Source organism: Phaethon aethereus, assembly GCF_964289735.1.
Source record: "Phaethon aethereus genome assembly, chromosome: 1".
Lineage (NCBI taxonomy): Eukaryota > Metazoa > Chordata > Aves > Phaethontiformes > Phaethontidae > Phaethon > Phaethon aethereus.
This window is the reverse complement of record NC_138575.1, coordinates 6,794,952-6,819,468: the sequence shown is the minus strand read 5'-3', so window position 1 is coordinate 6,819,468 and position 24,517 is coordinate 6,794,952. Positions and strand designations below refer to the sequence as shown.

The 24,517-nt window shown below is 38.8% G+C and overlaps 1 protein-coding gene across 2 annotated transcripts in view; it reads left to right on the top strand.

The window, feature by feature from the left end:
- Positions 1-24,178, top strand: part of USP6NL (USP6 N-terminal like) — a gene marked incomplete at both ends in the record, with an annotated part of 104,654 nt that extends 80,476 nt beyond the window's left edge. For both annotated transcript variants that reach the window (XM_082009447.1, XM_082009448.1), the window contains 5 exons: positions 4,123-4,217; positions 6,842-6,907; positions 6,997-7,096; positions 9,582-9,734; positions 22,737-24,178. In XM_082009447.1, coding sequence (XP_081865573.1) covers positions 4,123-4,217; positions 6,842-6,907; positions 6,997-7,096; positions 9,582-9,734; positions 22,737-24,178 — 1,856 coding nt within the window. The remainder of the gene's footprint in view (positions 1-4,122; positions 4,218-6,841; positions 6,908-6,996; positions 7,097-9,581; positions 9,735-22,736) is intronic.
- Positions 24,179-24,517: the final 339 nt, after the last annotated feature.

Sequence of the window (24,517 nt, the reverse complement as noted above, 5' to 3'; positions counted from 1 at the left end):
ACTCCAGATATTCCAGCATCTTTTGTAGATGTTAATGACATAGTGATTCAAGAAAAGCTGTAGTTCTTGGAGGACTGAAAAAGTAAATATTATCTAGAACATGGGCTTCTTAGCAAATTTCCTACAGGCTCTGGCTCCTTTTCCTTGCTTAAGGCTTTTTCATACTGTGATAGCTTCCGTCCCTGGCTTTTCAATGTTCCTGCATATTCTTATCCCTCAACATGAAGTGCTTGTTGGCTGTTCCTCTGTTTATACTTCTGCAAAGCTATCGCCTTTTAAAAAACAAAAAAAAAAGTGCTATCTGATGTCAGGATCAATGTCATAAGTGAAATTTTCAAGAATTTCTTGAATTCATCAAGAGTCAAAGACTTTCTTGGAGCTTTACACAACAATAACACAGACTAAAAGCTTCTTACAAAAAATGGATAGATTTAATAATAATCAAGAGCTATGCAACTACAACCATACAAATACAGCTGTGGAGAATGTTGAACTCCTCAAAGGTCATTTTTGGGTGTTTTGGGGAGTAAGTCTAAATCAACTCATTATATACCAAATCAGTTGATTGGATTTTGATACAGGGGAGCTTCACATAGGTATAGTCACCTTTTTAAGATGCCATAGACTGTTAGAAGAGGATTTAAAAAGTTTTTCCAGATTTTACGTCTTAGTGTTTTGTCCACATCACCTGTTTTAAAATGGGAGAGTCCTAACCTTGGAATGTGATGCTAATGGAGAACTCTTAACATGAATTACTCTAGGCTGATTTTTGTAGTCGTCATTTGAACTTGCTGTGATGAGCAAGAGGGTTCATCTGGTAGCCGGTGTTGGACTCACATGGGGATGTGTCGCTTGTGTACACATGGGAGTCAGCTCACTGCCTGTGTAACCGTTACTGAATACCCCATTCAGACCTCCCTTTCTACCTCCTTCATTCCTTCCCTTCTCCTTTCCACCTCCAGTTAAAGGCACAGACCTGTCAAGTCATTAGAGAGGGAAGGAGGGAGTTTTGAGTAGCCCAAGGCTTGATGAGGTCCCCTGCAGGGCATATGAACCGTTGTGCCACAGATTCATACACACAGTGAAGCTGACTTGGCAACATCTGTTAAGGAAGTTTGAATTATAGATGTGCTGACAAAACCCTAACTATAACTCAAATGTTCCCTATTTATCACTTATTAAATGTTACCAACCTAATCTAAGGTCCTGTTTTCAGCAGGTTGGACCAGGTAATCTTCAGAAGTCCTTTCCAGCCTACATTTCCTATGAATCTTTGAATCTGTGTTTTAAGTGAGTTTATGCCACAGTGCAGCATTACTGTAAATATCACTGTAGATTCTGGAAGGCAAACTTTAAAACTGACTTAACTGATACCGTATAACTGTGTGTACTTTTTCTGTGTTCTTCTTTGAGGAAAGTTGCCAACTCTTTAAAGCCTAAATCATTTCAATTCTAAATTGCTGATATTCATGAAGAAAAACTTCTATAATTATGCTTGATGCTACTGACCCTCAGACAGTTCTCTGAAAGGAGCATCTCTCTATGGAAATTATAGCGGTGGGCTGAGTAATTCAATCATATTGACGAGAGTAGGATGGTTAAAAGTTCCTCCTCATAGACAGTGTTTTTCATCTGTTTATCTCTTCTACCTGTCATCTGGAAACCTGGAATACTTTTTGGGTGCAACCATGTGTTTCAGATACATAGCCAGACTAATTTTTAGCATAACAGCAGTTGAAATCAAGGATTGGTTTGACCTCTCTGTTGTTTTATATTTTATGCATTATGTGAAGTTTCTGAAGGATTAAATACATGTATTTGACCCTGAAGACTATCTAGATTTTTGAAGGCTCTTCTATTGGTCTTTCTATAGTGTTAAAAATTCAAGGTAATGAGTTGATATGTATAAATGGAATTTTCCGTGGAAGAAACACCTTTGAATGTTATTAATGATGGCTGATTCACTTTGATGTAGTCATTCATTGTTTACATTAAGAAAAAAACCCCAAACATCTCACCTAGGTTAGTAAAATGCCCTAATATGCAACCTGACATTTAAGTATGATAGAATGTGCATTTGTATCTATGAAATATTAAACCTGTGTGAATCTCAGTCTTGTGGCTTAGTGACCATCCACTGAATTACATAATTGGTAACTAGAAAGAGGTGTGTTGTTTTTTTTTTTTGTTTGGGATGTTTTTCAGGTTTTTTTTGTTTGTTTTTGTTTTTTTTGAAGTGAGATATGTTCTGTGGGTCCACACTTGTTCTTCCAGTTTGCATACTGCCTATCATTTACAAGTGAAAACTGTTGGGGGTTTTTTGTAGCCTTTTTTGAAGAGTATGGACTTTTTTGAAGCTGTATTAGACTTATTTAACCCAGTGTCCTTTCTCTGATAGTGACCAGCAACAGATGTTCAGTTAAGTGTCTGAGAATAAGGCTACCAAAGATCAACACCTCCTGGAAAATGTATTAGAGGCTGGAAGAATTTCTGGAGGAACTTCTTGAGATGAAAATTTGTTTTGCCTTTAATAGTCTCCATGAGACTTTTCTTCCTTAAATAATCCTTTGACTATGGATTGTGTTGTTCCATTTTTTGTTTTGGCCCTGACACATGGTGGTTTCTCGATGATGCCCTCTAGATTTTGCCTTAGGTTACGAACATTCACTGTCTTCTCTGTTCACTGCTGGCCCTTGGTGGTATTTCCCCTCAGCTGTTTCTTTACTGCAGGCTGATCAGACATTAACCTTTTAATCTGTTCTTGGCAAAAAGTGGTTGTATACTTTGATAATATTTGTGACTTCTTGCCTTTTCCAGATTTTCTAATACTCTTTCACGATGGTTGGGGCTTGACTGATTGTGCCATGTGTCCACACTGTGAAGAGATGAAGCTACTTTAGTGATAGAACCTATTAAGTACCTTTAGAAAGTCAAATAGGCAATATCCACTGCTCTCTGTGCCTACATGCTCACTGATTCCTTCGAGGAAGCCCAGTACCTTTAAGAGACATGACCTCTCTTTGTAAAATACATGTTGATTCTTTTCTGCATTGCATCCACGTGCGTGTCAACTTACCCCAACTGTCTTTATTATGGTTTGTGTTGGTTTCTTCCTGGAGTATTGGCCTGAATATTGGACAGATATTGGACTGAAAACCAGTTTAAGAAAAGCTGACATCGTGTCAGCCACTTTCCAGACTCCTGGTATTTTAAGCAAGAGGTTTCATAGAATCGGTGTTTCAGTTACGTTGTTTTTGAGTTCTTTTAGAGCTGTCTAGGGTTCTGTTAAGGGTTGTGACTTGGGAACCTCCCCAGTGTCTTCCATGCAACAATTTAATTTTAGTATTGACTTCATCTTCTCTGAGCACATCTAAAAATCTTCAGACTGTTGAACCTGTAAGTTCTCCACAAGCTTTCTGCTTCCAAGGTGTTTGAAAATAGGTCTATTAGTATTTTAATGTCTTTTGTAAGTAGTTTTTTTGGGGGGGAGACTTTTTTTGCATTTTTATACTGCCAGTGTTTGATCATCTCTGTTTTTCTGATCTGAACACAGCTTCAGCTTTTTGAAGGATCTGCTTTGAATGGTTTCTTTTCCTGCTAATATTTTCCTACAAATATTCATGATAATTCTCTTGGCAGAGTATTCCCCTTGTATTTTTTTTTTTATGGTCTTTTCTTCAGTGCAGACAGTTCTAGTAGCTGCCTATGCTGTTTGCCCTTCTGTTGTCAATTTGCTGGGCATAATCCCATTTTAGGTCTTTTTGCTTTTAAAGGTTTCAGTTCGTGTGGGTTTTTGTTTTGTTTTTTTTAAAGAATAATTACAAATTTGGTTTCCCCATGGTCTTATAGTGGGTAGAATAATGTAGGACTGATGGATCTGCTGTCATCCACCATTGTTAATCTAATAATAGTCACTAAAGGAATGTATTCATGTTTTGCTGTAGTCATTTAGGCAGGAGTATGTGCATATCCATATGTGGACATCATAATATTGCTATGAATATATGTTCCAATCCAGTGATATATAGAAGGATGATGTTCTCGGAGCTCTGAATGCCTCTTTTTAATGTCATTTTTATAGTACGTACATACACCTGTTACATGGTCAACTTCTTTTCTTAGGTTTTTTTATTCCTGGTTTTCCAAAACTGTTGAGGTTTCAAGAACATCATGACAAAATACTGAAAAAATTTTTGTCCAAACTTAAGCAGCATTTGGTAAGTATTTATATCACAATAAAAAAAGTACTAATTTACAACTTGCTACCTTGTCTCAGTTCAGGTTAACCCACTAGGTTAAAAATACCTCAAACCTCAGAAAAAAATGCAAAGGTCTAAGAGACAGAGGTGCTTTTGTTCTCATTATAGACATAGTTATGGTGCATCTTGGCAGTTATAATGTTGGATCCTAAGAGTAATTAAATTGTGTGTCTGTGGTCCTTCTATGTGGCCTTATGCAAACTGCTGTATAGGAAGCTGATGTTAAAACATTTTATCAAGAGTTTAAATTTGTGGCTTTGTGGCTCATCTTTGGGCAGAGGTGACTTTGCAAGCAACCAGTTTTAACCTCTGTTTAAAAAATAACCTTTATAAGAGGAGTTAATGGTCCTCTTAAAATTTGCACATACTTGGTAGTATTTTCACAAAGCTAAATGTTCAGCGTCATCTCTTCCAATGCTCTTAAATAGGAAAGAATGTGCTCTTTATTTTTTTGATAATATTGGCTGTATTTATTTGGAGGAACAAATTATTTTTCTAATGGGAGAAAAATGCCTTTCCAATAGACATCAAGAATTTTCTTTTACAATCACATTGGCTCTGCCAGAATCCATCTCCAAGTCTTAAAAGGTAGTGTAAGAGATGCTTAGTTGCAGCAACTTCTTCTAAGAGTGATACCTGCTTACAAACATTACCTTCCCAGGACTGTTTTATTTTCTGTTTAGTATTTTTATCTCCTTAGAAAAAGAAAAAAAGACAGTTTGGGAGCAGACTAGCACCTTGGCAATGATGAATTGCATCTAATATGTGCTTGTTGTATTATAAAATAGAATGTAATGTCTTTTTTAACAACATGCTGTAAGACCTAATCATAATGTGGAATCAGGCAGATCTGGTTAGGAAAAAAACCCGCTGTTTTAAAAGGTCAAGTCAAAATTAGCCATGCAAGGTGATCTGGTCATACTAAAAAAAAAAAAAAAAAATGAAGACCAGTTCTGTAACTAACTTGGCTCTGAAATGAAAGTTGTGGATTTAGTTTTTAGAGTACATGCAAAATGATGATTCTTGTTTAGAAATGCAGTCTTACTCTCATTTTTGAAGTTGTCACAAGGAACAAAATATAGAATAATCCCAAGAAGATGGAGTGATTTTAACAGTAAATGGTAAATGGCTCTTATACTTTCTAAAAATCCAAAAATAATTACACATGATTAAGGTGATACAACCTGAGGCTAGCATATTATTAAATATTGTATGTTTCTTATATGCCTCTTATTACTGCATTTAATAATCAATAAACTTTTTTTTCTGTCATCTGTACACCACTAACACCATCCCTCTTTGGGTCACTTGAAAAAGAAAAGTTTCAGAAAAGTGCAGAAAGCTGTTTTAGTAACTGAAAAAGCTAATTTAAATAAAATTCTTTGATAGCTCTCTTCTGAGGGAGTTCTTGGCCACTTGTTTAGGGGGATTCAGAAAACATTCACTCTTTCTATATATTGATTTTATATTTTTCTTTTCAGTTTTAAAACAGAACTTAATTCTATTTTTCTGTGAATTAGCATACTGGCATTAAAATTAATAGCAATCAGTTTGGTTTTTTCATCAGGGAAAGGCATGGTCCATATATCTTTCAGTAGGCTGATGGTCATTCTTACAGGTTAGAAAAATCTCAAAATAAGTTTTTTTTTGTTCTTTCTGCTTTTTTTTAAAGATTCTCAAAATCTCATAAAGAATATTTCAATTATATTACAAATTATTTTTCCTCATTTTTTACTGTGAATGTGTCTCTAAGATGAGCCCGTTTTAACTTGCTGAAAGGTGAAGGTAAAGCCTGCAGATAACGCAGAGTGATTTGGTCCATTGTTTATTCAGGGTTTGTATACTTGAAATTTTTGGAGAACCTGAATGTGGCAAGCATAGAATGTGACGTTATCCCAAAGTTAAAATTGAGAATTTCTTAACTTTACAGCTTTTACTTTGGCTTTTCCTTTAACTGTGCAAAGAACTTTGAAGAACTCCATGAAACTGCAAAGAAGCTTTAGCCATATTCGAATGGGGTGGCATACCAGATGGACCGTCTATGCTCTAGGGGAGATTAGGCTTCTTAATCAGAGGAATGAAATTCCTTACCAGTCCAAGTGCTCTTGTGCTCTTTCGAGGTCCTGTGTTTGAAGAATTTGATTGTTTTAGGCTGGTTTCTGGTAGATAGGTAGGTATTCTTGTCACAAAATCCTTTCAGCCTTTGGTATGAATTGGCAGTCTTGCTATAGAGAAATGGAAGACTAAATGGACCCAGGGCCTGAACTTTGGTTTCTTTTATTGAGAGAGGATTTAATCTTCTACCACTGTCCCAGGAATAAGATGGAGGTCTAAGATGTGTTAATACTCTGCGTCTCTGAATGCATGTGTTTTCAGGTGGTGAAGTTGATGAAGAAAAAGTGTAAAAACCAGAAATTGTATTTGTTGGATTGAAGTAACAGTGTTTCATGTATTTAAATTAATTCTTTATGGTGAGCATTGGGTACATTCACCTCAAGGTGAAAATGTTTTTTTCATGGACAGTGCAAGGCATTACTTGATTTTTTTTTTAGAGTATTTTTAAACTTCTGTGTTTTTTACAGGACTCCCAGGATATGTCCACCAGCTTTTACACAACAAAGTGGTTTTTCCAGTGTTTCCTTGATCGTGTGAGTGTGTATTTCATTTTCTATTTCTGTTTTTAATTGTGACTTGGGACAGACTGTTTTCTCAGTGTTGCCTGATTTTGTCATTGCAGACTCCTTTTACATTAAGCCTCAGGATATGGGATATCTACATACTTGAAGGAGAGCGGATTCTCACTGCTATGTCTTACACAATTCTGAAATTACACAGAAGTAAGAAATGACTCAAACATTTGAATGCTAAACAGAGATTCAGCTGGTTTTGTTCTTATTTTGTGTAGCTTGACCTTGTGTGAAAAATCTTTCCCATTTACCGTATGCTATTTCTGACAGATATTTTTCTTATGCACAAAAAGATCAAAATCTTTGCTTTATTAAAAGTGTGTGTGGTGTGTTTACCTTGGCTGGATGCCAGCTGCCCACCGAGCTGCTCTATCACTCCCCTCCTCAGCAGGACAGGGGCGGGGAGAAAATAAGATGGAAAAAACCACTTGGGTCAAGATAAAGGCAGTTTAATGAAGCAAAGGAAAACAAAAGATTTGTGCTCTACTTCCCATCAGCAGGCGATGTCCAGCCGCTTCCCGGGAAGTGGGGATTCAATACACGTAGCGACTGCTCCGGAAGACAAACTTAATAACGACTGCCCCCTCACCGCCTCCTCCTTTCTCTTAGCTTTCATTGCTGAGCAGCGGCCATATGGCATGGAATACCCCTTTGGGCAGTTTGGGTCGGCTGTCCTGGCTGTGTCCTCCCCAGGGTCTTGCCCACCCGCAGCCTACTGGTGAGGGGGGATGGTGGAGAGCCAGCCTGGACGCTGTGCCAGCACTGCCCAGCAGTGGCCAAACACTGGTGTGTTCCCAACACCGTCCCGGCTGCCCACGCGAAGCACAGCGCCGTGAGGGCTGCGGTGGGGAAAACTCGCTCCATCTCAGCCAGACCCAATACCTTGTGATTGCCAAAGAAAAATATTTATTACAGTAAGAAAATTTAAACATCAACATGAGATGAGCTGTATTGATGATGAAACAACGGGGAAAAAATGTTGTAGTTCCGCAGTTTGGAAATGACTTCTTAGCCCCTACAGGATTTAATTTAATCAAAAAAGCGCACAAAAAATCCAGAGTGTGCCGCTAAATACCTGAAACTCTATCAGCAAACAACTCCGCAATGAGGAATCACCAGTGTTAGTCTCTCTTTATACCATTGTTTGTCCAAGAATGTAATTAAAATTCAGAATTTCCATAATCTGCCTGGATGGCCTTCTCTTCCATCTCTTGCCTTTGGCCCTTTACTTGCCAAGTAAAATTTGAGATTTTGAGCAGGAGGATTGTCCAAAGCATCTATGCCTGGTGCCCCAAAGTGATTTAGCACCTTAAGTTCCAAAAGATTCAAAAAGCTTTTGAGGATGGATGTTAGCTTCTAAGTATACTTGAGCATTTCTCAGGATGATTCCTTGTAGTTTGAGTTTGATACAGTCTTACTCTGGGACTTCGGCTTTCTTAGTGAAGTCATTTAAGTCTATGTAAATTCAGAGGTCTGCATGAGCCTGCAGAATTGATGTCTTAATTTGCTTGCTAGTTTAACCTCCTTGAACTATGGTGATACTACCTCGCTGTCTCACTGGGGTTTGTTCATAAACTGCTTCGAAAAATGAATAAGGTTACTTTTTTAATTTTTGTACTTTAGAAAGCTAAATGTTTAGAGGCAAATCGTTAGGCTTAGCATTTTGGTTTCTCTTTTTTATTTGCAAATAGACATCTGCCTGAAATTTTTTTTTAATTCACTACTCTTTTCATGGGAAGACCTGAGGAAAAAGTCGAGTGCAGGTTTGCTTGCTTAGCAAGTATTTAGCAACTTCCTCCACGATCAAAACACCAAGAGTACCTTACGGCAACAGAGAAGAGATAAGAGAACTGGCAGAGAAGGTGGCAGAAGACAGATTCTGATGTGTTTTCCAGTCTCTTGTCTACCCTTACAAACATTGATGCTATAGCTATCCATTGTGTAATACATGCCAAGCGCATTTTTATTACAGCACAAAAACATTTTTATGGTTTCTGTATAGAAATTATACATTCTGTAACTTTTGATGACATACATACACTTAAAGAAGCTACATAGGTATGCAGTTACAGCCTTGCAAGCCACATAGGTTTGTGTGGGAAACATGGCCTTACTGCTGTGTAAAAAGGGACGGAAAAATAATCTGATAGCTGTAAAATGACTTTCAAAGTATGACCTGAATTTTATTGAAGTAGCAAAAAGTACCTGCATTTTCAGAGAACCTGAAGGAATGGTTCTGAAGTGTGAACTGCCGTCATCATTTCATTCGAAGTTAATTCAGTTGTGAATGAGGATACCATAAATATCAATTTTTTTATTGCTTTTCAAAGCTCTTAATAAGAGAGATGATGTATGTTGTACAGTTCTACAGCTGTGTTTTGTAAGTTGAGGATGCAGGCTTTTAAAGCATTTAATAATGCTTTATTTTTCAAGATACCTGAAGCTGTTGGACGCAAGAAGGCTGAAGGAGGGTGACTTGTAGTTAGTTTTCTAACTGGTGTAGAATTCTGTTATCTGCTTAATTAATAAGTGTTTTTCATTCTACTTTGAAAACAAAAGTGTCTAATGTCTTAAGTACATTTTCCAATGTTCATAATCAAGATATTTTAATGTATAATATTTTCTTCTTATGTAGAGCACCTGATGAAATTACAAATGGAAGAGCTTGTAGAATTTTTGCAGGAGTCTTTAGCCAAGGATTTCTTCTATGAAGATGACTTTGTAATAGATCAGCTCCAAAATTCTATATCAGAATTGAAACGAGCAAAGCTGGATTTACCAGTAGCTGGTAAGAAACTTGTTCATATGCAGATTTAGATATTTGGAGCTATTCACACATTGTCCACTTTTAAAGTGTTAATTCATGCTGTTAAAAATTGTGCAAATATTTATCTCTTCAGCACTGCTTAGGTTTTGGTTTTGTTCCCCCCCCCGCAAATATTTTGCAGTTTAAAATCAACACCCTTCATTTCATAAGTTTTCTCTTTTTTGGGTGTTTTGTTTAGTGGCTGTAAGCTAATGGCAAAGCACTTTAAAACATCCCATGTTCTGATAAGTTTATTAACTTGGATTTAGAAAATCTTTAAGACAGAAGATTAAATATCAAGGTTTCAAATTATTTGAAGCAACAGCATTGTCTGAGAATCCAAACTGTTTTGTAGCTTGATTAGCTACAGGTCAAATAGATTCTTCTGTTAGTCAAATCCAGGTTTTTAATTGCAGGTGATAAACACCCAGAAGGTCTAACTGAATTATTTTCTTTGTTTCTTCTCAGCCTCTGTGTTTGTGCTTTTCTGTTGCAGAGCAGAGATGGTTGTTTCGTAGGGCACTACTGATGAAATGTGTGTAGGTTCTCTTCTTCCTGTACTAAGATTCTATTATCTTTTCTATCCCTACCTCCACAATCTTTAATTAGACTTTTTCTTGTGATTATTCAGAGTCCTTTTTCCTTGCTAATTGTAAAATAGTATGTGAGAAAGAATGTGTTTTTTAAAGTTTTTAAAATGTCAGAAATTACCTTAAAATACCTTTGTTAAGTTGCTGTGGTTAGCTTTCAGAAGTTAAGAAGTGTCAGAATAAAGGTTGCCTATATATCATGTTGTGATAATTTATTCCTGAAGCTCTTTCATTAATGAACTTCATTTTTCTGTCTCTGTAGACCTTATTTATTGCATGCAGTATTGCGCTGTTTCAGGACTACTCATCACAAATAGATACCAATTTCACCTGGTTCTTCAGCAGATCTGTCCCTCTGGAGCACAAAACACTTTCAGTACATTTGTTTCCCGTCATCTTGGCTTCTTGTCAGAGCTTCCCATTTCTCTTGCTCCCTGTTCCTGCATTTTGCCCTCTTTCTGACTCTCCGTAACATCTCTCCAGCATGCTTTCTTCCACCGATGGTAGGTCTAAGTCTAGTTCCTGCTCTTGTCGTCTTGTCTTCTCAGTGGTCTTAGTCCTTCTCTACATCTACAGACTGTGTTCTGTGAGTCTGCAGTTCTCCACGTTACTGCGTGCACTGCTGCTTCCCCTTTCTAATCACAGCCTTCCCATCCTTCTTCCACAAGCTAGATTTCAGTCTTGACTTAGTCTTCAGAGCGAGTTGTTCTTTTCAGCACTGCTCTTCAGCTGTGTGCCTTTGTCAGACATCTTGTCACAGCTGAGGCTTGGTCATGGTGCCTAGATGTGAGCAAATAACATCAATGAGCAACTTTGTCTTTTGGCATCAATACCACTCTATCATCTTAAAGCAAGATAGATCATTGGAGTGCTTTCTGTTAAAAATACTGAGCTCTCCGTGATCCTGTTTGAACAGTGAGGGAGTTCCTCTCATGCCCCCTGAAAATTTAATTGTTTGTAGATGGGTAGATTTTTAATGAATGTGGTAAAATAAATTTCAGCAGCGAGAAGTTTCTAGTTTCCACTTGAAACTGTGGTAGCTGAAGAGTTGGGAAAGATTTGTGTAGTTTGCTACATGATGGAGTTAACGTATCTCCCAGCCTAGAAAATCACATGCATGTAACTTGTGTAGAGAATTTCTGTGGAAAATACAGAATTTACTGGAAATTTTCTTGAACAAAAAAATGAAGACAGAAAGTCTGTTCCTAACTTATTTATGTTTTAAGGCTTTTCTCTTGGGAGAATGTAAAATGCCTTCAAGTGAAATTTTGTTTAAGAATACCCTGGATCTTAACAAAAAATTAAAGGAGGCTGTAGGTGATGTAAGAGCCACCACCCTGCAGTGCAGTAACAGAAAGTGTGAGACACAAGGAGTCGTCTTGTGCCAACAGCAAAGTGTAGTGAATGTATCTTCTTGCCGAGACAGTTTGTCAATGGAATGCAAATTTTTTGGTTTCATACTTTGTATGTTTAAGTGTAACTTCTAATATTACTAGCTGACAGGATAGTAATTGTTTTGAGCCACATTGGTTCTCTCTTTTGGATAGCTGAAGTGACTTCAATGACAGTAAAATGCCTTTCTCTCCCTGCCCCCCACATGAATGAGGGAGGTTTAATATTAGAATAGGAAAAGCAAAGCCAAAGTGAAGTATATTTTGGTGTTGGATAAGGAATTGAGCTTTCTTCTTTTTTAATTTCAAAGCAGCGTGGGAAAGCCTCTCTGTGTGGTATATTTTTGCCGGGGGTAAATGGGAACATTTTTTAACCTTTCACAAAATAAATATAAAATGCCTTCATCCTAATCCTTGGGAATCCAGCTGATTTGTCTGCTGTTATCTGTAGCTGAGTGAGGCTGCCTCATTTGTTCTTCATGTGAATTTCAAAAACCTTTGATTTATTTTTTTTTCTTTTAACACTCTGATGTTCTTTTCGGTTTTACTAATCACTATCTTCAGGCAATAATATTTCTACAGGTTCTCAGCATTCTCTAGACATTCAGCTTTGCTCACGTGCCTGTCTGACTCTACTATCTTTACTACCTTCAGTCTCTTTTTACTATTTTTCTTCTAATTTCATGTAAAACTTACGAAACCATTATATGTCATGCAGCAATACACAAAAAAGTGTACCAGACTGTTCATTTAAGTATCCACTGTAGCCTGAGAAAACAGTGCTTATTTTGTTTTCTTGGCTGAAATCAAAGCACTACTTCTTATCTTGTACATTTTTTGCCTTTTTTTTTTTGTTGGTGGTTTTGTTTTGTTTTGGTTTTTTTTTCATTGAGCAAGAATTACACCTTTAAGAACTAAACTAAAAATGCATGCTAGGAAAAAGAAAAATCTCCATCTTACAGTTGCATCAGTATCAGTCATCCAGGAGTGGTAGTGAGCTAATTAAGCTCAGTGGAATTTTCCATCTGGCATCCTTTGTTAGGCTGTATAGATTTTCCTGCCCTAGTAGTAAGCTGCAGCAGGATAGTAAGAGGTAATAACTTTCGTGTTCCTTTAAAGTGGATGTCTGCTTATAACGAAGCTTTCTCTGGCTTGCTTCCTCTATGGTTTCTCCTACTGTATTAAGGAGCTCCTTGTTCCCTTCGGAGCAGAGAGGAAGGAAGGGCCTGCATTTAACACTTTCTCACTGATAAAAACCTTAAAATGCTCAGCCAGACCGTGGACGTTAAGGGGATCACGCTAATTTTGGATGCCAGTGAAATGCTTTTGGCAATACTAGGGCTATTTTGCGTAAAGTAGAGCATGGATTTTCATTCCTCTTCGTGGTAATTTCTAGTCTAACTGCTAGGCAGTACAGGATAGCCTGTACTTAGCAACTACAACCTTTAGAGCATGGCTTGCAGCTTAAGTGCTGTTCTCAAAACCCGAGGTAGGCATCCCTGTTCAGTGACTCTGTGGAGACAGTAAGTGGTATGGATAAGCATGCTCCTTACTGGCAAGCCGCTTGGTTATCAAGCCCCAAGAGAGGCAGGCTGTGACAGCTATACGGTAGAAATTGTCCTTGAAGGTACTTACCCTCAAACAAATTTAGTAGAAAAGGCAATAGGTAGTTTCTGGATTGCCTGGAATGTTATGCAGGTTGTCCACACCACTCATCTAAATCTGCGTGACTCCTGTTTACATCTTCTCAAGGAGCCAGATCTGACACAGAGTGGACGATCTCTCCCTTAATTCAAGGATAATGTCAAAGCGTAGTGAACGGAATTTTCCTGGTATACACCATTGATTCAGAAAATTTCTTGATGCAGATTCTTTTCTTAGTTGTTATTTAAAGCAACAGTAAAATTCTTGAAAGGCTCACAAGATCTGGGTAGAACGTCCAGCTTTGCCGTAAATTATTCCTGTAGGACTACATAGGTAATGTAATGCTTAATAAACAATACTTATATATCAATACATATTTTTATAGTGTCTTACTTCAGCAAAAGTGCTTACCAGTGGAAGTTTCATATTCTACTTAAAAATACATGACTGAAAATAGTTTATTAATCTAAAGCTTCATAACAAGTCAGGCCTACCTTCAAGGCTGAATGCCCTCAGGTCTGTTCTTCAGACAATTTAGCAACCACGTTTTGAAACAAGGTATCCTGAAAAAGGAGGGCATAGGGATACTGGGATTGATTTATTTTTTTAAATAATATATATATTTATTATTTTTTTAATGACTGAAAGTTTAATAGACCTTACAGCAGCCTTTTCCAGAGATAAAGGTCTTGCACTTTAATTTTAAAGCAATGTTGCGTAATTTGGAATCTACCAATGTCATTATCTGTGTACATGTTAATAAGGAGCTGCACCCAAAAACTATCTCTGTGCATTGGTAATACTGGCTTTAGACTCTGATGCAGTTCTCCTATTTCTCCCATCTTCTCTGTATTCAGGGACAACTAGCAAGGCTCGAATCTTGCATTTGCCATAAATTTTTAAATGTTTATCTGCTCTTTCTCCTTAAAAGTATATTTTATTAAATTTATTAACAGTATCTTTTATTCAAATATCTGTCTATTTTAAATACTCATCAGTGACAGTGCAGAAGTCTATACTAGGTTGATAATCTATTAATGTCTGTTCCTCTGCTGTTAATGTGCCTTTTGACAGACAAAACAATAGAAATATGTCAGCGTGACTTTCCTGTTTCTGATGGTGTCTCTCTTGGTTGTTTTTTATTTCAGAGGAATTTTGGATTTTTCACTTGTGCTTGAAGAATACACAAGTAGCTATTTCATACAATGCACTTCATTATTTTAATCAACTAAACTAATTTTTCTGCCTTGTTTCTCGTGTGATATAACTACTTTACACTATCATAAAGAAAATTAATATATGGAATTATACTAATATAATTAGTGTATTATTTTCAGCAATTTTAGACCTTGGCTTTGCATAATTTAAAAATCTTTACTGTTTAAAACTTGCATGTTTTTAAAAAATATGATCTAGATAGTTACGTTGGTCATTGTTCATATTCCTATGTTAAAGTGACTTTTCAAGGAAGTATGTTTTCTGGAAGAATTGAAGAATTAAGGATGTAAAGTGAAGTGGCTAATTTTAGAAATTTGTTTTGCAAAGGCAGCTTACAGGCATACAGCTGGCCACCTGTATCTTCTGATTGATGACCAAATCTGTTAACATTTCTATTGTTTCTCTAAATGCAGATGTTTATGAAGTAAGTTTTCTTTACTGCCAGTACTACGAAAGTGACATAGCAGCAGAAAGGCAAACAGTGTATTTTGTTCTACCTTCAAGTTGTCAGGCAAGATTTCATTTTAGTAACTCCTTTGCCAATGATGGTCTATAAGGGGGAGGAGGCGCAGAGGTTGACTTCCTGACAGCAGCTTGAGCTTCTAGTGCAGGCACTTAAATTTCTTTAAAACTCTCTTCGGCTTGTAAACTGGAGAAGTAAGATGGGATGTCACTGATGGAAAATAAACACAAAATATCGAGATGTCATTTTAAGAGTTGTTTTTATGACCATTACCATCCTTGAAAACTGTGTTAGAACAGTCAAAGTGCATGTATTCTGGTGCTGAAATTAAGGACTAGACTGTTATTCACTGGAGAGAGCACTTAAAGCACTTTACTCCAATTATATGTCTGCTATTCAATGCATGAGGCTGTTAGTGTCTCCTGAAGCAATTGTGAAAGTCTTGTAGTTGAGATCGACTTCCACTGGGTGGTGACCAAGACTTGTTAGAGCAGGAAGAAGTCGGTAGACTAAAACTTTCTTTAATATGCCTTGAATTTCTTATCTTTTTGGGAACAGTCAGATCTGCTCCTATTTGCTTTGTTCCTTTTCATGTTAGGTAATATGTTCACCAGCAGCAAACAAGCAGCTGATTGTTCTTGTTTTGCTTAAATTTTCTCTCTCCATTTCCATTTCTTTCCTTCCTCACCCATTTTTCACCCTATTTTCTTTGTTGTTTGCTTATTTTATGCTATACTGCATACAAGCCAACTAAATCACTACCTTTCTTTTAAAGGAAAAATAGGCTATCCTATAGTCCCAACTCTGTAAATTCTGATATAAGCTATTATGTTTGTCTTTGGGAAAAGCCAGTAATTAAACTCTGTCGAGGAACCTGTTCTGTTGAAGGAAAAGGGAGAGAGGAGGATGAGAATTACCGAGTTCTGCATCTCATGTCAATACTGGCAGCTTGGGAAAAATCTGATTGCCTGGTTCGCTTCAGAAGACAAAGGCACATTTGTCGAGATTGCTGCCAAAACAATCACAGCTGAACTGGACAGCTTTTTCTTAACTTTTAGTTTTAAAATGCTTTTAAACCTTGTATGTAAACATAGATTGTATAGAAAAGCACTTGTCCCAGAATTCTCATAGAATTCAAACATTTCTCCGTTCCACAGACAGGTCTGTCCAGAAAGTGAATTAACTCAGACTTTGGATCAACAGCACAAACAGATGTTCAACTGAATGCCCTTGAAAACATTCAAATAAAATTTCTGCATGCTCAGATCTGAGGAGTTTGAACAGTGAGTTTAGTTGAAGTAGTAAAGATGATGGTTGAGAGCTGTGTGTGAGGCTTTAGGCAGATTTGGAGTGGAAAATTGGTAGATAAAAGATATGCGGCTTGTAAGAAGAATTGGTGCTTTTGCGTGCTTCTCTGATGAGCTATTTGTGTACCTCTTAACGGTAGAGATGTTTGTTGTGACTTGGTTTATTTTGTTTGCTTTTGCATTGTGGTTTCTTTTCCTCAGCTCTTTGCTTTTCTTTCTTTCTTTCTTTCTTTCTTGCCAGCATGCAGCACCATGGTTTTCATGCTATTCTTGCTGATAGTGGACTGCTTAAAGCATCTGTGGACGTAGTTTGCATGCTATTTCATGCATTTGAGGAATGTCTCATTGCGTTAATGTGCATGGTGATAGATTTGGTTATCCTCTACTTGTTTAATTTTGTGGACTTCTTTGGAACTGCAGGAGTTTTTATTTGTTTTTCAAGTACTTGGTAGTTTCACTGGAAGTCATGCCTGTGTATGTATGTATGTATATGTATACTTAAATTAGAATTAAGTATCTGTTTTGCAGTTTAAAACGAATTGATTTTCTTTTAGAGGGTGACTGGTTTGCAGGATGTCTTTGTGCTGCAGCATCACAGATCCTTACATAACTCCTTTCCTTCTAACGCATTTTAAGGCAGGAGGTAATGAGAGCTCAAGCATTTTTGAACCAGGACAAGGCCTGTGCCTCGTAGCTTTGACTACTGGATTGAGTACCTCTAGCAATGTGGCCTTTCTTAAAGTTTCACATGCAGATGTGGTTGATTAAGCAAGCTGCGCCAGTTTTTTCTGTCTGAGGTCAAGTTAAACCAACACCAGTGGCAGCCCTGTGGCTAAGATTTAAAGTTGTATTTCTTCTTTTCCCCACTGACCCTCCTTCCACATGTACTCACTGTTCCATGTTTTTGTCTTCTGTGAAAGCACTAAGCTCTGGTATTACCAGCCTATAAACATGGTATCATGCTGTTAGAATGCAGAGGTTTTCTTCTAAATGAACTATTGTCTTTGAATGCTCTGCTTCTTACTCAGTACATGAATTAATGTCAATTTTAACAGTTTCACAACAGACCTAGTAAGACTTCTCTGATACTAATTTTACAGCTGTGATTCATGTTATAGCATACATCATCTAGGCAGTGCAGCCCACATATACCTACTTCTAGTGTCGTCTTTTACCCTGAGATGTGAAGGAAAGATGACAGAAAGTAATCTTCAAAGCAGCCTAGATAGAATTCAAAAAAATGTCTGCAGTATTCTCACTTGGGTTTTATTAGAACTTAATGGTAATTAAGAAACCTTAAATATGTGAAATTAAAAACCAAAAAAACTCACACAAACCCTACCTTTATTGTACAACCAAGTATATTTCAAAGGATCTTGTATTGCTCTGTATGCATTTCTGAAAGAGTAAAAACTGGAAGAAAGGAAATCAGTTTGTGCTTTTAACGTCCTTGTACAAATGAAGGAAGCATTGCAGCTACTTGAGGAACTTGTCTTCAGGTCTTTTTATATAGTTTGGATAGCTGAATTTCAAGCATGGATAAAAATAAATAATTTTTCGAAAACATTTATTGCATACAAGGACAGGAATTGCATAATTTACAGATGTTGAGAAGCCATTTAGTTATGCTGTCCCATATGGATCACGTGGAGGTTATAAATGCATTAGTAGCATATAAAGACTAGTCCTATATGATTTAGATGAAAAGTTTTTGATCTGTACTTTGAGTATTGTTTCTTAATTCAGACTTCATGTTGTTTTAACATTTAAAATTCGTAAGATTGAAAGCACTGTCATGTAAAGTTCCCGTTTCAGGGATATTTATTATGGGCAAAATTCACTTTTATTTAGAAGACAAGATCTTCAGCTTTGCTTGACAAATTAAATGGAATTAAATGGTACAGATGGCTTTTGCCAAACTGAAGCAAATTCAGAAAGTGAACTCCTGTTCATAAAGAATAAAGAACAATTTTGAAAAGGCTGGTGCAACAGACAGTATATTGCACAGCTATTAAATCATCCATTTACAGCATCCATGCAACTCACTCCTCTGTCCCCTCTGTTCTTCCAATGGCGCACTGCTGGGGAATGCAAGTCTACAAATGCATGCTCCAGATTTTAGCCTGATTTGTGAATCATGAGTCCTTGCAGTGAGGGGGAACAAACCACGAGGCTTGGAAGACAAGAGCTACTCATTGGAGCCTAATGCTGAGGCCCTACCCCACCATGTAACCTGCTGTACTGTCTTGCAACCGTTTCTGTGGGTATTCTCCATCACAGAGTATAGCATGCAAGGTATATAATCCTGTAAGATGATTTAACATGTGGAATCTCCATGTTGGGTCCTGCACTTGGGTCACAACAATCCCATGCAACGCTACAGGCTTGGGGAGGAGTGGCTGGAGAGCTGCCCGGTGGAAAGGGACCTGGAGGTGCTGGTTGACAGCCAGCTTAACATGAGCCAGCAGTGTGCCCAGGTGGCCAAGAAGGCCAGCAGTGTCCTGACCTGTATCAGAAATAGTGTGGCCAGCAGGAGTAGGGAAGTGATCGTGCCCCTGTACTCGGCACTGGTGAGGCTGCACCTTGAATACTGTGTTCGATTTTGTGCCCCTCACTACAAGAAGGATGTTGAGTTGCTGGAGCGTGTCCAGAGAAGGGCAACGAAGCTGGTGAGGGGTCTGGAGCACAAGTCTTATGAGGAGCGGCTGAGGGAACTGGGATTGTTCAGTCTGGAGAAGAGGAGGCTGAGGGGAGACCTTATCGCTCTCTACAACTACCTGAAAGGGGGTTGTGGCAACGAGGGCGCTGGTCTCTTCTCCCAAGTAACCAGCGATAGGATGAGAGGAAATGGCCTCAAGTTGCGCCAGGGGAGGTTTAGATTGGATATTAGGAATAATTTCTTTACTGAGAGGGTGGTCAAGCATTGGAACAGGCTGCCCCAGGGAGGTGGTGGAGTCGCCATCTCTGGAAGTGTTCAAAAAACGTGTGAATGTAGTGCTTCAGGACATGGTTTAGGGCACGGTGGCGCTGGATTAATGGTTGGACTTGATGATCTTGAAGGTCCTTTCCAGCCTTGGTGGTTCGGTGGTTCTGTGATTCTGTGTAGGGATGAGCAATTGGGGAGAGGGCTCAGCATGAGTATCTTCCTTTGCCAAGGTGTAGCAAGGTGGACAATGAGTGTCTTCAGTGTAAGAGCATAGATTTGTGTATCTAAATAATTGTATGACCATAATTGAGCAGAGGATAACTAGGGAAAAATAAGAGCGGAGGGATGGCTTCACCAAAGGCAAGCCCTGCCTGACCAACCTAGTGGCCTCCTATGATAGTGTGACCACATCAGTGGACAAGGGAAAAACTACCAGTGTTGTCTATCTGGACTTCTGTAAGGCCTTTGACACAGTCCCCTACAACATCCTTCTCTCTAAATTGGAGATATATGGATTTGATAGGTGGACTGTTGGGTGAATGAGGAAGTTCGATGGTCACATCCAGAGGGTAGTGGTCAACAACTCAGTGTCCAGATGGAGATTGGTGACGAGTGGTGTCCCTCAGGGGTCTGTACTGGGATCAGTACTCTTTAGTATCTTCATCAGTGACATAGACAGTGAGATCAAGTGCACCCTCAGCAATTTGCAGACAACACCAAGCTGAGTGGTGCAGTTGACACGCCTGGGGGACGGGATGCTGTCCCGAGGGAGCTCGACAAGCTCAAGGAGTGGGCCCATGTGAACCTCATGAGGTTCAACAAGGCCAAGTGCAGGGTCCTGCACTTGGGTCAGGGCAACCCCCGGTATCAGCACAGGCTGGGGATGAAGGGGTTGAGAGCAGCCCTGCCCAGAAGGACTTGGTTGTACTGGTGGATGAAAAGCTGGACATGAGCTGGCAATGTGCACTCGCAGCCCAGAAGGCCAACCGTGTCCTGGGCTGCACCCAAAGCCGCGTGGCCAGCAGGGTGAGGGAGGGGATTCTGCCCCTCTGCCCCGCTCTGGGGAGACCCCCCTGCAGTGCTGCGTCCAGCTCTGGAGCCCTCGGCACAGGAAAGACATGGACCTGTTGGAGCGGGGCCAGAGGAGGCCCCAGCAATGCTCCGAGGGCTGGAACAGCTCTGCTGGGAGGACAGGCTGGGAGAGCTGGGGTTGTTCAGCCTGGAGAAGAGAAGGCTCTGGGGAGACCTTATTGCAACCTCCTAGTACCTAAAGGGTGCTTATAGGAAAGACGAGGACAGGCTTTTTAGCCGGGCCTGTTGCAATAGAACAAGGGGTAATGGTTTTAAACTGTAAGAGAGTAGATTTAGACTAGACATAAGGAAGACATTTTTCACAGTGAGGTTGGTGAAACTCTGGCCCAGGTTGCCCAGAGAGGTGGTAGATACCCCATCCCTGGAAACATCCCAGGTCAGGTTGGACGGGGCTCTGAGCAGGATGATCTAGTTGCAGGTGTCCCTGCTCATGGCAGGAGGTTGGACTAGATGGCCTTTAAAGGTCCCTTCCAACCCAAACTATTCTAAGATTCTACAGAAAGCCTGGGTAGGCTGTGTTTATGAAATATTTCTAAAGGAAACGGTAGGTTTCTATATGACCTTTGGCCTCATATGAAGACTGAAAATCAAGAAAAGGCTAGTGTAATTGCTTGGTAAAACCAGACTGTTTTTGTTAAGTACTTTTTATTTAGTTTTCTTGCCATGACACATGCCATCATTGTGTTCTTCTCTGCTGTCTTCCTGCTATGTCCTAGCTGGCACAAACTGCAAGTTTTTGTTTAGTTTATATAGCAACTGATCTGTGATGGTAGTTTTTATGCTGTTATAATAAATAATACTGACCTTGGCTGCTGGCTTTCCTGTTGTGTATCTCTATCATGAACCAGTCATCAAAGACTGAACTCATACTACTGACTGTAAAAATGAACATATCTCACTTCTAACCGTAGTGCTCATGTCAGGGATAGAGACATTTGTATGTGCTCACTCCTGTGAACGCATATAGACACGTAAGGGGAATTTTAATTACAGATAGCTAGAAAGAATGAGGTGCCAACTTCATGCTCTTTGACGATGGAGAAAGTTTCTATGGTTTTTCTCTTGGGAAGAAGCATGGATTAAGCAAAGTTATTTTACCAACAGCCATTTTATATAATTTATTTTGCGTGACATTTAAGCAAAGGTAGCCATTTCTTTTTTTCTCCTTACAGCAGAGCCTTTACTTAGACAGTAAGTAGGATTTGTTTGGTTATGCTGACTTTAACATTTTTTTATTTGGAGGAAATACTGAACATCAAATAAATTAAATTTAGATTAATACATTTAATTAGAAGTATGTGACCTTTTCTGCTTATAAGGGGAACATAATGTATTACACAATTAAGTTGTATGCAAGTGGATATGATAAAAGACTTTTAGAATATGAAGGGCATTGACTGCTAAGGAGAAAGACTGCAGTGGAAAATTTGGTGTAAGTTCTATGAGCAGCATCAAGCAATGAAATACTTCTTTATTCTTTCTGTAGCGGCAATGTGGATTGTACTGGGGCCCCACATAACTGATGTTTACCACTGGCTGTTGCGATGTGTTGAGCTCCAGCCTGGGAGAATTTTCTATTCATACCCTAGTTCTGTAAATGGTGTCCTTGTGTTCGGTGAAACTCATCCATTGAACACTCAGTTGAAATCATGACATAGCCACTATTAGTGTTAGCTACTTCTGTTGTTCTGTAACTGGTAAAAAACTGAACTGAAAAAAATAAGAATCTGCATAGAGCCTTTTAGTTATACTATAGCTTTTTAATACTAGGATGAAATTTCTAGGCAAGGTTGAGGGAGAACAAGGACTTATCTGTGTACATGTTAAGGAGAGGCTCCACCCAAGAAAAGAAGTGAGAGGAAGTTCAAAGATGTCTTCTAGGAAGCTTGTGCATGTGAGTGAGGAGCTGATAGTATAGCGTACCAGAGGTGAACATTAAAATATGAATGACTAGAAGACAATAGTTTGGCAGAGGGATATTGGGAAGGATTTTAAAGTGGATAAAGTAGTTTATTTAATGTGACAGGGAAATTGTGAGGAGGGTCACATACAGAGTAGGTACTGTAACCAAAATGTCATGTAGGAAAATGATTTTTTGCAGCAGTGTCATGAATGAGCAAAAGCTTGGCAAGATTGCATCCGCTATAGAAAGCATGACTATAGAGTAACTGGTTGAGATGATAGCCTAAACAAAATCTGTGTTCGATGTCAGTGTACAGAAGAACCTTTGGGGTGTTTAGCAGAATGGTGACCCAGAGAGAGGCCCAGGTTCATAGCTACTTTTGCTTGTATGACCAACAGATCAAAGAACGCTTCTGTACAAGGTGAATTTATGTCACTATTCTTGTTTTAGGTAAAGAAGATGAATTTCCAAAGAAGCCATTGGGGCAGATTCCATCAGGACCTCAGCCTGCTATGCTTAACTCCACTCCAATGCTTAATGGACAGAACAACACTGGTACACAAACAAGAAGGACAGACAGGAGACCATCCCCAGGAGAAGAACCAGAAAGTTCACCAAATAACCGAAAGAGAATGAATTCACTGGAAAAGAAACCTTCCTTAAAACAGCAGAAGACTCGACCCATAGACGCGCAAAGTAATATGCCTAAGAATGAGGTAGATACCAGAAGAAAGCCTCAGACAACAGAGCAGGATAACTCGAGACAGTATAATAATGCAGCTGCTAATCAAAATTCTAATGCTACTTCAAATACAAGAAGGGAATTTGTCCCTAAGTGGAATAAGCCGTCTGATATCAAAATAATTGAAAAGACAATGAAACTTACTGCAGAGGTGAAAGGAAGGCCAATAAACCATTCCGTTTTGGGCCCACCACCAAGTCCTGGAGAAACGCAGCCTTTGAATGTAAAGCAGAAGATGAGGGTTTTGGATGCTGATGAAGGTAAGCGAGGGTCTAATGCATCTCAGTATGACAATGTTCCAGAAGTTGATAATGAGAATGAGAATCTTGTTGAAGAGATGCTTGAGAGAGCTCATCCGCAGAGCCCTAGGCACGTAACATATTCTAATAGTCCAAGAAAGCAAACTGAAAAAATACCAGCTCCATTTAAAATACCCAGTAATTACACCTTCAATTCACAACCCAGATCTCCAAAATATTCATCACAATCTGATGGACCACCCCATGGACTGAATGTAAAGCAGCCACTGCCATGTTATAATAATCCACCTACTTACCATGGAAATTCTCCAAAGCATGTTTCCAGTATAGGCAGTACAAGTTCTATACCTCTACAATACCACGGGAGTAGAACCAGCCCTTCTGGTCGGCCATATGGTTCTTTTATTTCCGTAGATTATTCTCCAGATAAACTACAAATGAATTCCTATCCTGCCAGTCGCCAAAATCCTCTTTCACCAACCCCTGGTCAGATAGAAGTAGCCCCTGTTGATGCTTACACCAGCAACTCAAGGTCCCCCACTCAAGGTGTCAAATTCATAATCCCTCCGGTGGATTATTTACCAGAAGATAGAAAGTGGCCAGATGGAGCATATATTTACAGACATGAACCCTACAGGCAGCCGTGGAGCCAAGACGTTAACAAAGGCCACTTGGATAATTTCCAGAAATACCAGCATTTTCAGTCAACGCCTTTTCAAGACCGTAGTCTTCCTGCTGTTTCTGTGGATAGTCCAATAAGATACAGGACTTCACCAACCTTGGAAGAGCATGGTTCACCGCAATACCAGTATTCAAGCCCATCAGCTCAAGCCCAACATTATCGAAATAGAAATGATGGATTGTCTATGCATGAATCAGTGCTTCTTTGAGAATCTGTCTGTCCTTAGTAAAATGGCAATAACCAAAACCAGTTAATTACTGTGTTAGTAGTAGTCCACCTCAGTTCTTCTATGAAATGTGGGCAGTTCGCATGACTCTCAAAAATAACACTATTTCAAAGACGTTTCGGACTTTCATTGAAGGTTAGTTGAGTTCTTAGACTTGCATTGAAGCTATTGAAAATGATCTGATGCATGTAGACATAGCAATAAGATCATATACACAATGTGGTTAATGCTGTCATTGTTCCTTACATTTAAATAACTTGTGTTATGATCTTTTTGCCTAAAACCTGTAACACATTTACAAGTTTTATTTTGACTGACATT